The sequence below is a fragment of the Gavialis gangeticus genome, unplaced genomic scaffold, assembly GCF_001723915.1.
Source record: "Gavialis gangeticus isolate Ggan-Ray unplaced genomic scaffold, GavGan_comp1, whole genome shotgun sequence".
NCBI lineage: Eukaryota > Metazoa > Chordata > Crocodylia > Gavialidae > Gavialis > Gavialis gangeticus.
The window spans coordinates 6,751,587-6,769,274 of NW_017729031.1; the positions used below are offsets into that span (position 1 = coordinate 6,751,587).

Below are 17,688 nucleotides of genomic sequence, written 5' to 3' on the forward strand. Positions count from 1 at the left end.
CTGGCCGGGCAGGGCCCCCGGCGCGGTGGCGGCCGCGGCGGCAGCGGGCCGAGGATGGGCATCCTCTTCACCAGGATATGGAGGCTGTTCAACCACCAGGGTGAGTGGGCGGACGGGCGAGGGCCCTTCCCGGGGACGAGCGCTGGTGTTTCGTGGGCTGGCAGGAAAGACGCCGCAGGAGAGTGGCGGCAGCGGCCTGCCGTGCTGAGCGGAGGCTGCTGCCCCGGGGCCTGGAGATCATTTAGTTGGCACAGGGCAGTGTTTGGCCTGATGCTCCCTCAGGCCATCATTACGGGGCCGCTTTTGCCGGCTTGTTTCTGGGTTCTTTTTTAGTTGGTGGCTTGGCGGAGCCTGGATGAGCCGCGCTGGTGTGTTTTGCAGGCTGATTTCCTTCCTCCCCCCCGGATACTTGAGAAGATTTATTCTATGCGGGGTTGGGTGGTTTCCTTTGCCAGCTGCGTTTAGGGGCCCCTTGAGGAGGGAAAGCAGTGAGGGGATTGAGCACTGTCACCCACATGCCTGGAAGGATATCTTTTGTGCCTGTCGGTATCTCGTTCTCTCTGCAGCAGACATGGATTTTGCAATCCCTTTTTTCCCCCCCTAAAACTCTGCTTTTGTTTCTTGTTTGGTTTTTAAAATGTGATTGATCTTTTGCCCTCCAAAGGCTTTCCCCGCACTTCAGCAGGAATCAACTTTTGCCACCACAAGCTACAGTTGAGGGGAGCTTGCTGTTTAATCTTGCCAGTCTCTGTCTCACTGCATGTAACGATCTGAAATAGGTTACAGTACAATATAGGTTTCTGTCAATAGCAAGCCTCTTGTGTGTGTTGTTTTTTTCTTTCATTTTAACATGCTGATTACATCAATAGGGTATTTGCATTCTGCTTTAAATAAATATTGAAGCAAACGATGGTATCTGAACTGTGACAGAAACGTAGCTAAAGTTCTGATTAGGGAGAGAAGCAGTCTGAAGTTTGACTGCTAAACTTTGCCTTCAAAAGACAGTTTTGGGGCTTATGCTCCCTAAGGCCATCATTATGGGGCTGGTTTTGATGGCTTGGGGTGGGGGGGTTTATTGATGATTTGGTATCAAGCTCACTTTTAAATAGTCTTCTGAATGGTTGAATTACAAAGGCAAGAGTATACATAAAACTAGGCTACAGTTGTGGAGCACTGTATGCTCCCTTGTGTCTTGTTGTTTACAGTGTTTATTTTTGTTAGTGATGGATAGCCAATGATAAACCTTAGCGTGCTAATGAAATTCATTTTATGGTGAGTACATTGTTTCCAATGCCACTTTTGAAAGAGATCTGTAATGTGGTGTAAAATATTATGTTACCTATTCTTGTGTTTAAGTAAACATTAAGTCTTCTATAAAGCTGACTTTCAGATAAACTATTGTGTACATGCTCTCTGAATGGTTCCCATATTCAGTGTTATATAACCATTCTGGCCAAATACTTTAAAACACCCTTTTTTTTGTTGTCTTTAAGGTTTGTATCAGCCATTCTCCCTATAGATGAGCTGTTCCACATGATTTCCTAGTAGCAGCTCTGCTGGCAACAGCTATCAGAAACAAAAGAGCCTTATATGGGGTCAGGTAAGCAGCTGTTTTTACAATATTGTGCAGTTATGCAAAGTTATTGTAACTTAAACTTATACCCTATGGGATATAAACGACTCTGCAAAACCACACAATATTGAATTTAAAAAAAGCAAAAAGCACTTACCTGACCCCTTGTAAAAAAATCAAATGCATCTGTGCTTTATTAATGTAAGCAGTTACTGCCACAGACTGAAGTTTGGCTGTACATTTAATGGCCTGGGCAACTTTATACTTGCTCATCTCATGAATATTTCCACAGAAGTCAGTGATGCTATTTGTGTGAATAGAAGTTGTACAGTCCAGCCAATAATAAGTAGCACTCATCTGTACAGTACACTAACAGACTAAATGTACTTTAGAAAACCAATTATTCAGCTTATAGCCTTGTAAAAGTGGGAAAAAAGTCAATACATTTAAATACTAATTAATTCAGGTTTTCTGGTTTAAAAACATTTGCTTATGTGAATAAACGTTTCATGTAGTACCAGTTCACTTATCCCAAATTACGTTAATTGAAGTGGCTGGTGTAGCACAGTCAGAGAAAAATACATTCTTTGGGATATATTCTTTATTTGACAGAAATTGACTGCTCTACCAAGTAGATGAGTAGACCTTTTTTACCGTGGAAATTACCCTTTTCTCTAAAATTATAAACCAGAATGAGATTTTCTTTTTATGCTCCATTCTTTGCTAATCTAATTAGTTTCTAAATTATTGTATGTTTTCATTACATTGCAGTAATGTGTAAAGACTTCAGAAGGGACCCTGTTATTTATTTTTGAAGACCGTTGAGAGCCTTATGTTTTGAGTTTGGTCTTATTTAAGAATTGGATTTTCTTTAGTTATGCTGACTAGCTATGTGCAGGCTGGCATAGAATTATCTGTTTAGTGATATGCTCTAAGTATTAAATAAGTGTATAAGTGCTTTGGTAATTGTGATTTACTAGTGATTTTTTTATTTCAGAGCACAAAGTAATCATTGTTGGTCTGGATAATGCAGGAAAAACTACAATTCTTTATCAATTGTAAGTATAAATTTTTGAAAATATATTAAAATATTTTGTGACGTAGTTTCTTGCTCTGGCTTTATTTCTACTTCCTTTATCCCCACCCTCCACCCCCAACTTATTTTTAGAGCTGCAGGCTGAGTATGAAGGCATAATGTAGGTGGTGATTGTCCCCCATAAATTGGGAAGTTCTGTGTACTGACTGGTAGATACTCAGTTGACAGTAATATGTCAGCAGGGCTTGGAGGTATTCTTTTTACTGGATTATTTTTATAGTTGAGAGTGGTAGTTAGCTGTGTTAATCTGAAGTCAACCAGATGGCAGGGTAGATATGTTCCTTATTGACTAGAGAGAGAGAGAGACGCACACAGACACCCCACCCCCCTATGTTGCCTTTTCACAGAATCTGATGAAGTGAGCTCAGATTCACAGAAGTTTATGCTGTCTAATAATAGAAAAGCTGAGAAGGGCGGGAAGGGTCCCCTAGAGGCCATCCAGTCCAACTCCCACCTGAGGCAGGATCATCCCTATCCAAACGATCCCATACAAACTATAATGTAAACTCTGCGTGAGACTAGTGTCAACCCTGACACAGCATAGACATGATGACACCTTAACCTGCCACAGGTAAAGCAGGAGAACCATGGCAGCCAGCGCTGCTTCTACGAAATGTTGTCAGCATATGCTCAAGAGATCCCAGGTAGAGGGCCGTGCCCTCTCTTGAGAGGAAGGCAAAAACCCTCACCGGCCATATCAGTCTGACCACAGAGTAAAACTCATTTCTGACCCTGAGCAGAGGGGCAAGACCTTCTAGCCAGAAACCTCTGACTTTGGTCCCAGCAGGAGCATTTGCACACTGCAGTCAAAAGCCCCAGCCTTAACTGTAGCCAACACCCAGTGCCTCTGAGGAAGGCTTAAAAAAACCCTAAAATGTAGCAAAAAGGGGGTGTAGTGGGGTGGGATGGGGTGTGAGCAAGGGTAACCAGCAAGGCCCAGAAGCCGGAGAAATATGCCTGGGAGAACATATATGCCTAGATCATCCCTGACCAGTGGCTACCCCAGGGGTCGGCAGTGTTTTTGGGCAGAGAAACACCCACAACTTTGCCTTGTAAGATGTTGGCATGCCAGGGACAGATGGTGGGGAGCTGAGAAGGGCCCAATCCTTGTGGCAGTGCAGCCCCAGTCCCTTCCCAGAGGTGTGAGTGCCAAGCAAAATGCCTTTGCCTGGCATGCACTGGCATGTGTGCCAGTGGTTGCCTCCCCTGGGCTATCCAACCTTTCCTTGAAGACCTCCAATGTTTCCTAGACAGCCTGTTCCACTGCCTCACTGTTCTAACAGTGAAGATATTTTTCTGGATATTCAAGCTAAATTTACTTCACTGCAACTTCAAGCCATTGGTCCACATCCTCCTTTCTGCAGTGAGAGAGAAAAGATAACTTTCCCTCTTCTTTATGATAGCCCTTTAGGTATTTGGAGACTGCTACCATGTCCCCTCTTAAGTGCCTTTTTGTAAGCTGAACATGCATAGCTCCTTCAGCCTCTCTTTGTATGACTTGTCTTCCAAGCCCTTGTCATCTTTGTTGCCAGCTTCTGGACCCCCTCTAACTTCTCCATACCTTTTGTAAAAATGTGGAGTCCAGAACTGCACACAGTACTCTAGATGACACCTAACCAGTGCAGAGTAGAGAGGCACTGTTACTTCCCGTGTCTTGCACCTAATTCTTCTGTTGATGCACCCCAAAACTGGATCTGCCTTTTGTGCAGCTGCATCACTCAATATATATTGAGTCTGTGATTTACCAAACTCTCAAGTCTTCTTCCATAGGCTGGCGATTCAGCCAGGTGTCACCTATTTTATATTTGCATTTTATTCCTCCCAAGGTGTAACACCTTTCATATGTCCACATTTGAATTCATCCTGTTAGCTCTATTACAGGGGTGTCCAACCTTTTTGAATGTGGGGCCAGATCATGAACTTTTTATCACCCAGTGGGCCGGCAAGAAGACCTCACAGGAAGTGGTATCACATCAGGAAGTGATGCCACATGACCTTTGACACCAATGAAGTTGCAGGAAGTGACAATGAAATGGGTCTAACCAGTTCAAAACTCTCCCTCTATAGCATCCACCTGTGCCACTGTTCAGGACAGGATACTGAGCTAAGTGGACCAAGGGGCTGACCAAGCATGGTACTTTTTATGCTCTTATGTTCAGAAGCTCTTATGTTCTTTGGCTGAGCTTCCGAACTGTGGCTGAGATTTGCAAAAAGGGGTAGATAGGCACATTTCAAAGTTGTCGTAAAAGATTTGGAGTCATCTAAATCCCATTCATTTTAATGGAAGTTGGCCTTTTGACTCAGCTTTGAAAATCTCAGACCAAGCTGCCAACCAAGTAAGTCAAAATATATTTTGCATTTCTATGCAGTGCATCTATGTGGCGCTCTCCAAGCATTTTACAAACATTAAATGAACCTCAGGATATCCCTGCTTTTCAGAAGAAACGTGGTGATGAGGACATTCTGGGAACATCTCTCACTCTCTGTGTGTGATCTGCTTCTACTGTCCTTGGACCACCCTAGAAGGGCCCTCACTGCCTCATTTCCAGTTCAGAGCAGGTAAAGTGTAAGTGGGTAGGAAGGGCTTATTTTTTGGCAGCAGGTTTGAGTGGCTTGAAGCTAGTGAAGATGTACCCACAATTAGTCACTGACCAGAGTGGGAACACAGTTGTCCTCACTTATTAACATGTCTCCAAGGACCTGCACTGTCTCTGCCTACATGTTGCTCTCATGTCCTCTTGCTTTCCTAAATCTCATGAGAGTAGAGGATTCCCATCATGCCTACTGGACTGCTGTCACCAGATAGCGGTCCTGGTTCTGAGGTTGTGCTTCTGACTCTTTCATGGCCTCTTCTAGGATGCACACTTAGAACTCTGGCTTTTTCTTCCTGCCCATTTTGCTGAATTGTGATTTATTCCCATGGGGCACAAATGTAGTTCAGTGGCTGTGATTCTGCTTTCTTATACAGAGGCAATGACTCTCACAAAGTATGGCATATTTTAGTAGGATAAAAACATTTTGAAGGCCACACAGAAAGCAATAAGGAGTCTTTACTCACATGAGCTTACCAGGTATCAACCACCTGCTACTTGGGTTCCTGGCAGGTACAGACACAAGTTTATTAGCACGTTCCAGAGTGAGTCTTCGTGCCATAGCCTACATCAGGTCTCAGATCTAGGGAGCCTGACCGCTCCCCAGCCATAGGCTTGTCATGTTATACTAATCTGCTGGCCAGTGCAGACCTGGCCAGGCTCCTTCCATCCCCAGTAGCATGTGGGAAGCCAGCTTCAGCTGCATGCCACTTTTCCTGGCTGGTGCTGACCTGGCTGGGTCCGTCCCATCCGGAGCAGCATGCGGCTGAAGCCAGGTTCTCACGAGCTGCTGGGGACAGGAGGAGTCTGGCTGGGTCAGCACTGGCCAGCAGAAGTGGCGGCAGAGCCGTGTGCCTCTCGGGACTGACTGGCGCAGGTAGGGGAAAAAGGCAGCTCGGCCCCTGCTGCTCTGGCTGGGCTCATCCCATCCTGAGCAGCACATGGTTCCGCTGCTGTGTCTGCTGGCTGGTGCCGACCCGGGAGGGTGTGTCCCATCCGGAGCAGCATGCGGCTGAAGCCAGGTTCCCGCGAGCTGCTGGGGACAGGAGGATCCTGGCGGGGTATGCACCAGCCAGCAGAAGCGGCGGCAGAGCCGTGTGCTGCTTGGGAGGGGACGAGCCCGGCTGGAGCGGCAGGGGCTGAGCTGCATTTTCCCCCTGCCTGCGCTGGTCAGTCCTGAGCGGCACACGGCTTCAACGCCGCTTTTGCTGGCCGGTGCCGACCCGGCCAGGCTGCTCCCGTCCCCAGCAGCATGTGGGAACCCGGCTTCAGCTGCGTGCTGCTCCGCATGGGACAGACCCGCCCGGGTCAGCACCAGCCAACAGAAGTGGCAGCGGAGTGGTGTGCCACTCAGGACCCACCAGCACAGGTAGGGGGAAAGTGCAGCTGAGCCCCTGCTGCTCCGGCTGGGCTCATCCTGTCCTGAGCAGCACACAGCTACTCCTTTTCCTATGTGCACCGCGTTGGTAACGTCAAGCTGACACGGTGCGTGTGGGAACCTTGTCCCTTCCCCAGCCCTTCAGCAGCTGTTAGGAAGCTGCTGAGGGGCTGGAGGAGGGACAAGGGGTGGGAACAAAAGTAAACAGTGTTTACTTTCATTTCCCGTCGCAGCACTGCGGGCCACAGAAAACGGCTTGGCGGGCCGCATGGTGGCCCATGGGCTGTGTGTTGGACAAACCTGCTCTAGCACAACTTTCCCATCTGTTGAGATTCTTCTGAGTTGCGCTTACATGCCTTCAGCATGTTTGCAGTCCTTTCCAGTTTCATGTTGTGCACAGGCTTGCTCAAGCAGCTTTCTATGCCAGCATTCAAATTGTTAATAAATACATTGAACAGCACTAGGTCTGGGATGGACCCCTGTGAGACTGCTTGAAACCTCCTGCCAACAGGTTCTGATGTGGACCTGTTAATTACCCGTTGCTCGTAGCCATTGAGCCAGTTACCGATCCACCTTGTAGTAGTTTTATCCTGCCCACGTTTCTCCAATTAGTTTATGAGAAGGTCATGCAGGACCTTGTCAGAAGTCCAGATACACTATATCCACCGTATTTCCATCATCTACCCAAGTAGTTACTTTGTCAAAGAAGAAGATCAAGTTTGTTTGACGTGATTTGTTTTTCATAAAGCCAGGCTGGCTGTCTGCAGTCCACCTTTTCTCCTTCAGATGCTTGCAAGTGGGTTTCCTTAGGATAAGCTCCAGTAATTGTCAGTTATTGAGGTGAAGCTAACTGGTCTGTAGTTCCCTGGGTCCTCCTCCTCCTTGCCTTTGTAAAGAGGGGCACTATGATGGCCTTTTTCCAGTCCTCTGATACCTGGCCCATCTCCCATGACTTCATGAAGATCATTGCCAAGGGCTCAGAACTCCTCTGCCAGTTTCTTCAGGACCCTGGGGTGAAGCTGACGTGATTTCATTCTGACTGTCTCTTGTTATCTTCTCCCTCAGCGTCTACTTTTCCTTATCCAGATAATTCTTATTAGGTGTCTGGCTGCAGCGTAATTTTTCTGTGAAGACTGAGGGAAAGTATCTGTTGAGCTGTCATTGTCTTTGCATCCTTAGGAGTTCCCTCTGGCTTGTTAACAGGACCCACAGCTTCTTTGGCCCTTCTTTTCTGGCCAACGTACTTATAGAACCTTAACTTCCTTTGCCAGGTGCAGCTTGTTCTCTATCTTTGCCTTCCTGATTTTGCCTCTGTAGGTTCTTGCTGTTTCCTTGTACACTTCCTTGATCACCTGACCATTCTTCAATTGCCTGTATACTTCCTTCTGCATTTGAGGCTTTTTAGAATCCTCTTGTGCAACCACATTGGTTGCTATCTTATTTAGGTAGCCTATAAGATGAATATATACTCTACTATTTCATAGTTACCAATGCTCCACCAAAAGGTATGATCATTTGCTGATCAGAGTTCAGGATCCTCATTACACTTACTGTGTGTAAGTCACAGGGGCTACCAGTGTGCAAAGTCATTAACATGCCTAAAACTTAATGGTTGTGTACCTGCATTTAACTTTCTAATCCTCAGCTTAAATTTAAGACGTGTTAAACTAACCAATGTTGAAAAACAAAAATAAACTTCCTCCCTCTCCCCTCCCATTCCTCTCTCTAGATATTTCTGAACATTTGAGAAAGGTACACTTGCCAGACTCATAACAGGAACTCCTTATCCCTCTGTTTTCCTTCATAAGGTCCCTGTGTTCCATCCCCCTGTCTGTCTAATTCTGCAGCCCCCAGAACCTCCTTCCACCTTGCCAGGTGATGCGTGTCCCTTATGCACTTTGTTCCATTGTTCACCATTTTTTCTCCAGATTTTGGATCCTTCATTTAAAGGGCTCTCTAAGCTCACATTTTTCTGTCCCCCCCCTCCCTTCCCTCTCCCCCCCTCCCAATTTCAGGATTGTCCCATTTTCCCTACTTCTGAAGTCTTTGTGCACTCACAACTTCTCTGCAGGGGTTTTAATTTCCTGTGGGACAAATAACTATGGCACATATTTGCACTGGCATGGCAAAAGGACCCTGGTGTGGTAGAGGAGGCTGGGCCCAGCATCTTTGCTGACCCCAGTAGCCTTACCTGGGGTGCTGGGGGCCTCCCGGGGCAGCAGTGGCGTTGAGCTGGCTGCCTGGAGTGTGACTCTGGCCAGCCAGGCTCCAGTTGCTGGTGGTGAGCACTGCTGCCACATGCGCTGTGCTGCTTTTGTTAGTAGTGAGTTTTTTTTTAACGCTGGGATCTCCCGCATGTGCACACTTGTGGGGATGTGCCCATAGATTTTAAATAGGACTTCATAGTGTCAAAAACATTCTGACCTGTTGTGGTCTGAGTTATGACAGAAGAATTGTTCTGTTATTGTTCCATAATCATAAAATGATTGAAAGCTAAGAGCTGTCATTTTCTGAGGAGTGCCTTGAGTCTAATGAGGTTGAGAACTACTGATGTAGAATGATTCCATCAGACTTTTTTTTTTTGATCCGTAGACCAGGGGGTGGGCAAAATGCGACCCGGGGGCCTGATGCGGCCCACCAGACCATTCTATCCAGCCCATGGGGCCCCTAAAAAATTTTAAAAATTAATATTTATCTGCCCTGGGCTACCTGTCATGCAGCCCTCAATGGCTTGCCAAAACTCAGTAAGCGACCCTCTGCCCAAAATAATTGCCCGCCCCTGCTGTTGACAGTTGTCTTTGTTTGAAGCTATAATGGTGCCAACAGATAGCACAGGGTCCTCACATCCCTTATCTTGCCTTCTGGGTTTCTCATTCTTTTTCTAGTCAAATCAGTGGGTTGTGGTTACTGATGCTTAGAAGGAAGCAAGAAACTTGAGATGCAGCATTCAAAAGTTATCTTGTTACGGGAACACAGAGAAATGTTGTCAAGCTGAGTACAAAAACTTGCAAGCTCGGACAGCTAGAAGAGCTTTTAAATGTGGCTTATTTCAAACTAGAGTATGTCCTTCCTTAAACTGAATTTAAAAATCAGATTCAACAAACAGTATCTTGCTCTGTCATCTTCCTCATTGTTTTCCAGCTTTGTTCTACCCCCTCATAATCTGCAAGTTTTCATTTCATTAATTATTTTTTTTTTTTTGCAAATGTGTGCTATGATTGCTTATTACGTGAGCCCAGAAACTGGTCTGTTATCTGGTATTCCTTTTCACATTATCCCTGGCCCGTTTCATTCCTGGATTCACTCTTGGTATTTCTGTAAGTGTAGTTGTCACTTTATGGAGAAAAACAGCAATTTAAACAAGTTCTTGAAAATACTTTGTTTTCTTTGAAAACGGTTTTGTGTGGACCATACTGAAATGGGTTTGTTTTACTGTAAAGACTTGTTTTGGACACTCCAAGAGAGCGCTTCTGATGTAAAACATTAGTTCTCTCAGTATCTAAATCCATCAGTAATTATACTGAGTATATCAAAACAACATTTTAAATTTCATTATAGAAAACAGCAAAGACAATACAGTGCATCTGTGTTGGATATACTCATTTTCATGTACTTTTCCAAGGTTATAGAAAAGTACAATGATGGCTGAGGGAGTAGAGAGAAGTTGATATCATTGGGGGGGGGGAGAAATCCTTGTTTTTTCAGTAGCTTTACAAATCAGACATGGAAAAAAAAATGATTCTGTCCCAGACTGAGACTGTATTGTTGGGGTTTTTGTTTTGTTTTGTTTTTTTTAAGCCTAGAAATACTTTTTTAACTATTAGACACCTTGTAGAAAATACCCTTTGAGCTTTATGGTGTCATTACTAATCTGTTCAGTGAAAGTTAAATGCAAGTTAGACAAATAACGTGCACCTTTCGCTGCATCAGGGAATGTCCACTGAAGTGCTGACTGCCATCAGAATTTCAGTTTATGAAAGGTAGGCTAGTTTTGTGGCCTGACATTCTTAACAGAGTGAGAACATTGACAACAGTTGTTTTCCCAGCGTGACATATGCAAGTTGTTGTTGAGTTACTTTTGTTTTGCAGTTCTATGAATGAAGTGGTGCACACTTCACCTACGATAGGGAGTAATGTAGAAGAGCTTGTGGTTAATAACACACGTTTTCTAATGTGGGACATTGGAGGACAAGAATCACTTCGATCTTCATGGAACACCTACTATACAAATACAGAGGTAAAAGTTTATACCTTATTGAAAGAAACTTTTTTATTCTCGTCTGTGAATATTGTAGACCAGGAATGTCAAATATATGGCCTGCAGGCCAAATCTGGGCTTCTGGTGGGTCAGGGAATTTAGGGGCATGGCCTGCTACAGAATTCAGTGCCCTAGAAGTATTATGGGGTACCTAGGCCTCAGGGACCCATGGCTTCAGAGCACCTTTTTAGGTTGCTTTAAGCAGCGGATCTAAAGTAGATTCCAAGCTCACAGCTGTGGAACTGAGATCCAGAGAGATTTTTAGTAAAATTAGCAAACAATGTTTGTTCCCAGAGGTTTCCAGAAACAGATTTCGCACTCCACCCTGTTCAGTGGTCACAAAAATGTATTTTCTGTACCCCTGCTAGTATGTCTCTGGGTCCTAGTGATGATAACTGCCCCTGTAGCAGAGTTTAACTTCTTGCAACAGAGTTCCAGTTTTACTGCAGAAAAGAGTTTTTAACTTTCAGCCATGTCTATTATAGATCATTTTTCAGGTTAGGAAAAACTACCAGACTTATTGTAAAAGGTATATTCAGCTGCATATGGCAGTTTTTAATGATTAATTCAGTCAGTGAGACTGAAACTTTCTTCAGGAAAATAAAAAAAAAATGTAAATGCAAAATGGGATTAAAATAATAACTTCTATTCTAGGTTTCCTACTTTTTGATCTATATAATGACTAAAATAGAAATTTAAATCACTTCAGTTTAAATTGGTCTGTCATTCTTAGATGTCAGGTAGAGTTGTACCTTGCATGCTAACTAGTGTAGAGATGCGCGTATGCTTTTATATGTAATAGCTCACTTCATCAGATGCTGTGAAAGGATTTAGGGAGCAGGAGTTCAAGTAGAAAGTAATTTCAATACAGCTGATAGGGACAGGGTTTGAAAAAAAAGAGGGCACTGCTGAGAGGGGCAAAGGTGGGTTGAAGAGAAAAGCAAAGCAATAAACCCATAAGAGAGAGAGAGTTAAGAAAGCTAATACAGGTAATGGGATAAGAATCTGTAGCCTCTGTTTAGATCACACTGTGTACTGTCTGTGGATGATTTATTTTTCACAACTTCTTGTTCAAGTGTAGTTGTTAAGAACACCCACTTTGAGGTCAATGGTAATGTGTCCAGGGAATTCAAAGTGTTCTGCCGCAGGTGTTTGTATATGTCTTGACTCTGTGCCGGATTGTTGTCCATTCATTCTTTCATGTAGGGATTGCCCCATCTGTCCAGTGTAAACAGCAGAGAGGCACTGTGAGCAGATAATGGCATATATAACATTTGATAGAAGAGCAGATGACTTAACCTCAGATGTTATAATCAGTGTTATTGGCCTATGGTGATAGCCCAGTCCAGTGATGGTAGTAGTCAAGATTGTTTAATTCCTGTTCTTACCAAGGCAACAAATGTAGATGCCAGCTGTGCCCCCTCATCAACAAAGACCCACATTATCACTTTCACCAACTTAAAAGAAGAACAAAAAATCATCCACAGTCTGGATTGTGTAAAGTATGGTCTAAACTAGGGGCGGGCAAAATGCAGCCCGCGGGCCAGATGTAGCCCGCCAGGCCATTCTATCTGGCAGGGTCCCTAAAAATTTAGAAATTTAATATTTATCTTCCCCTGCCTGCCTGTCATGCGGCTGTCAATGGCTTGCCAAAACTCGGTAAGCGGCCCTCTGCCCGACATAATTGCCTGCCCCTGGTTTGAACAGAGACGGCAAGTTCTTGACTGCAGATTCTTATTTCATTGCCTTGGTTAGCGCTCCTCACCTCTTTACCCCTGTTGGGGTTGCTGCTTTTTTTTTTCTGTTCAACCCATCTTTACTTCTCAGCAGTGTCTTCTCTCTTTTCCTCCCCCCAGTGCCCATCCTTTGTATTTAAATTAATCTTTCTATTTGAACACCTACTCCCCAAGTCCTTTCATAGTATTTGACAAAGTGAGCTGCTGTTTACGAAAGCTTACCTATCCTTGAATTAGTCTGCTAGTTAGTCAACTCTGCCTGATTTCAAACTAACGTGGCTGACTACTTCTCTGTTGTTAGACGTGTGTACCTGAATTTTCTGTTGTCCTAACACAAGCTTCAGTATGATATGAGAGGTGTATGCAACCCTAACAAAGATGGCCTGTCATTTTAAAGCAGCTTTTTAGGAAATGTGTATACATACTTAAAAAGGCAGCAAACACATTTAAAATCCATAAACAATTGGTTTCTGGAAAGGTTCATTTATTCTGCTTCCACTTAGAACTATATACATAGTGTGTCCTCCAGTATCCCACATCAGAAAACTGTCTGCTGTATGTGTAGTTCTGAGTGGATGTAGAATAAACCCAATGGATCCTATGAGAGAGAAATTTAGTGCTAGTGCACCTCAAACATGCAAGCTATACATATATTTACTAACCATTTTTTTTAAGTTTGTAATAGTTGTTGTGGACAGCACAGACAGAGAGAGAATTACTGTAACTAAAGAAGAACTCTATAAAATGTTAGCACATGAGGTAAGTGGTCTATTATGGTTTCACAGTTTGCTGACTATTTAGAATTTTAATCTTACAAAAATACATAGCCTATGAATTTATTATTTTTCTTATTTTTCTTAAAATAATTACATATAGACCAACAGTTTGACCATTATTGTTATGCTTACAACATCTTGTTAAACAAAGGTTTGTTGTGACATAAGGAAGTGGATCTCATACTCTTTTGTATGTAACATAATTCTGAATATAAAGTCTGGAAAATCTAGCACGTAACTTTATAGACCAGGAGGTGTGTACTCCTTTCTAGTACAGTCCCAGGCAACACCAGTCTCAGTCTTGTGTTTGTGAAAAAGTACTAGTATTTGGACCAGATACTGTCTGAGCTCAATGATTCTTCTATACAAGATGCTTTTTTCAGATAGCAGGGGAAAAACTTTAATTGGAAGGAAAGCAGAAGGGGGGAACAGGAAAGATCTTGGTTATATTTAATAGTTGTACAAGGAGCATGTAGTACTTAAGTATTCAGTATGCCATAAATGATACAACACTGTGTTAGATTTTCATTTGTACCTGCTGCTAGACCTGAAATTATTAACTATATGCGTATGTTGTGTTTGTGTGCTGATACTGAAATGGAAAGTTCTTGCTTTGATTAATGTACTGTTTTTCCCAAATCCTCATGGAATTCAAAAAGCTTTAGGACTCTGATATTTCTGTGTACAGGTGGTAAGACCAGACACAACCTAGTTGCCTATATCCTCCTGAAATGGGAAATACAGTACAGATGCTCTTAATTAAATATTTAATGGCACTGTAAAGGTATACAGTTTATACTAATGCATGTTCCTGTTGTATTATAGGTAATCTAAAAATGTTAGGCCATAATTTTTCCTCAGGGTACTACACCTGATGTAGCCCTGTTGAAAATTAGTGCTCCACCCTGATACAGTACTCTGCCTTCACAATGCAGAAACAGGACCTTAGTAAAAACACAGAATATATTTATATTTTGATTAAGGGTCACTATGAGGCTAGGGTTGACAAGCTGGTTAATTAATCAGTCATGTAAGTATAGAATCATAGAGATATAGGGCTGCAAAGTCCTGATTCTGTAAAGGTTGTTAATATGCATTAGACATCACAGGGAGAGGGTCGCTCCCCCCTCTACAGAGGAAGGCTAAAGCCCCCACAATCTATGCCAATCTGATCATGGGGTAAAATTCCTTCCTGACACCATATATGGCAACTAGTCTGACCCTGAGCAGAGGGGCAAGACCCTCTAGCTAGGAACGTCTGGATTTAAATGCTCGCAGGAGCACTGGCACACTTGTCAAAATCCCCAGCCTTTGCTGTAGCCAACACCCCTCTGAGGAAGGCTTAAAAAATCCATAACATATCAACAAGGCGTGGGGAGTAATTCCCTCCCAGCCCCTTGCAATAACCAGCAAAGCCCAGAAGCAAGGGAACGACCCATAGTAAACATAAGTATAATTACACCTATATCATCTCCATCCAGAGTTTGTCCAGTCTCTTGAACGCTTCCAACGATGGCGAGTCCACAACTTCCCTGTTCTAATGGGGAAGAAGTTTTTCCTGATATCCAATCTAAACTTACTTTGCAAACTAATGTCTTGCAGCAGGGCAGAATGCTGCAACTTCAACAGAAGTTGAGAAAATGTGTTTTCTGGGGAGGGTTTTGGTAGCCATTTAGGTATTTGAAGACTGCTGTTATGTCCCCTGCTAAGCATCTTTTTCACAAGCTGAATCCACCTAGTTTCTTCAGCCTTACCTTGTGTGGGTTGCTTTCCAAGCCCTTTTATCATCTTTGTTGCCCGCCTCTGCACCCTCTCTAACTTCTCCATGTTCTTTATTTAAAATGCGGAGCCTAAAACTGCACAAAGTACTCTGGATGAAGCCTAACCAGTGCTGAGAGCGGTACTGTCACCTCCTGTTTCTTGCATCTGATGCTTCTGTTGATGCATCCCAAAACTTCATTCACCTTTTGTGTAGCTGTATCACTTGCAGGCTCATATTATGTCTGTGATTTACCAGTGTCAACTGACTGGTCAAATTGACAGCCTGTTATTTGACTGTAGTCAGAAATTGTCAAAGATTCCTCTGAAAACCAAGAATACCCTTATGTAGATGGTGGCCTACCTTTTTTTAATTGTATCATGGGGTCATCTGCTTGATGCAAGGGCAGGAGGACTGTACTTCTTGCCCCTCAGTCCTGCAGGAGTCAGGATACATATATAGGTACACACACTCACGCTCTGTTTAGAAGGTATTCTTTGCCCTGCTCCTCTGAATTCTTCCAGTCTCCTTTCCCTTAGCTGCATTAGGCCACCTGGGGCTTCAGGAGCTACTCTGTGAACCAAAACTAGCAATATAAAAATGCCTCTCCTGGCCATCTGCTGTGATTTCGGGCATCTCCAAATACAACAGCAAAATGCTTGAAGAAGTGACCTGCTGCCCACTTAGTGTAACTGCATTTTAAACTGACTTTTCTTTTATAGTTGCTATGTATGGTTTAGTTGTGTTTAATTTCTTTCTTTTTTATTTTGTAATAATAGTAGCATCTCTTAGCAATATCTCACTTTGTTGGCAGAGTGATAAAGAGATTCTGGTATGAATGACTTGAAGTGATTTTTGCATTTTACTAAACTTATGACCACCCTAGCACCTGTTCAGTCCCCAGCACAAATAAGAACAATGTAAAGGCTGTTCATATTTGTGCCAGTGGCTGTAAAGGGCAGTTTCAGTAGGCCTGGATCAGCCAGGCATAATCCAGGCATGCCCTATTTTGCACAGCCTCAGCTCTTTCAAAGGCATCTTGGCAAGGAGGTTGCAATTTTAGTGTGGATACGTCCAACTGTTTTGGAATATTTTGAGATGACCAAGGGAAATGGTTCAGTCTTGAATATCATTTACGGTGATAGTGATAAAAATCATTGTATATATTTTTTTAGAATTTAGTGTCACTGTTTTACAACTAACTTGGATTTTTTTGTGATTAATATCTAACCTACTGAAGATTAAAGTCTCTTAATTTCTCTAATAAAGGAATGCTTAAAATCTTTGACAATATTTGATTTTGTATTTTGTGACTGGCCAAATACCCAATGCTACTAAGACTCACTCACCTGTTTTCTTTCGTAAATTGCTCTAGTTTAAATAAAACAAAAATGCAACAGATGACATTGAGGACTTTAATTTTCTAAATGGCAAACTGTCAGTATTGCAAAACAGTAGTACAGAGTATAGATGCATTAAAAATGACGCACAGATAACTAGTTAATAGAGTATATTATGCTCTATAAGAGCTCTTGTACTTTAAGTTAAATAACGCTGTTAGAGGTATTGCAGCCTCTAACAGTGAGCATTTCAAGCAAAAATGTCCTATACATTTTAGTTATGAGTGATCGTGGTCTTTTGTAAAACTATTTTAGAACAAATGAGTTGTAGTGTCGTTGATCAGCTTGTGGCATAAACACTAGGCCTGCGCGAAGCGGCAGGTATTCAGTTCTGATTTGGAGGGACAGTAATTCGATTTAGTGATTCAATTCAGTGTCCCGATTCGATTTGGCTAAATCTGATCTAAAGATTTGGCACTGATTCAGTGATTTGGCCATAGACTATAATGGGAAATCACTAAAATACCTATAATTTTGTCATTTGTTTGCAGATTTGGATGAAAACTTCAGGGGTTGCAGCCCCTTCTGAGGGCATAATGCCTGCCATGTTTCAAAGAGATAGGTGCAGGGTTTTCTGTGAAAGTGCCACTCAAACTGTTGAAAGCAAAACTCGTACCACTTGTGTGTGTTAAGGTGTGTAGGTTGTAGCCATGTTGGTCTAAGGACATGGGTAGACACGGTTCTTTGGGTCAATCTGATTTATCTTTTATTAGACCAACTGAATGGCTGGAGAAATGTATCTTAGCGAGCTTTTGGGTTGAAAAACCCTTTATAAGGCTGAGGAAGCATCGGCATTTGGGGGGGGGTGTTTGTGTGTGTGTGTGTGTACACACGTACGCTCTTTCTGGATGGAATGAGTAGTAAAGAAGCCAGAGGCTGGAATGCATGCAAGGAAGCCAGTCAGTGAAAATGTGAATTGAGGCATCGGGGTGAGACGGGCTGGGGGTGGGAGGGGGATGTAGCAGGCAGAAGTGGGGAGGTATATGGGGAGTCAGATAGCTTGTAGTGTGTCATAAATCCAATGTCTATATTGAGTCCATGAGTTTTTGTATCTAGGAGGTTGATGAAGTGAAATTCATAGGCTCATCTGTGAAAAGCGTTTCAGGTGCTGCTGCTGCAAG

General features: G+C 43.2%; 1 protein-coding gene across 3 annotated transcripts in view; it reads left to right on the top strand.

Moving 5' to 3' along the window:
* The first annotated feature begins 7 nt into the window (after nt 1-7).
* The window catches only part of ARL5A (ADP ribosylation factor like GTPase 5A), a 23,192-nt gene continuing 5,511 nt past the window's right edge, over nt 8-17,688 (top strand). Inside the window, exons 1-4 of one of the 3 annotated variants that reach the window (XM_019522410.1) lie at nt 8-100; nt 2,571-2,631; nt 10,728-10,875; nt 13,308-13,391. In XM_019522410.1, coding sequence (XP_019377955.1) covers nt 55-100; nt 2,571-2,631; nt 10,728-10,875; nt 13,308-13,391 — 339 coding nt within the window. In that variant the 5' untranslated portion in view covers nt 8-54. Of the gene's footprint in view, nt 101-1,493; nt 1,601-2,570; nt 2,632-10,727; nt 10,876-13,307; nt 13,392-17,688 lie in introns of those variants that run through there. The other 2 variants (XM_019522411.1, XM_019522412.1) reach the window with 2 other exon arrangements.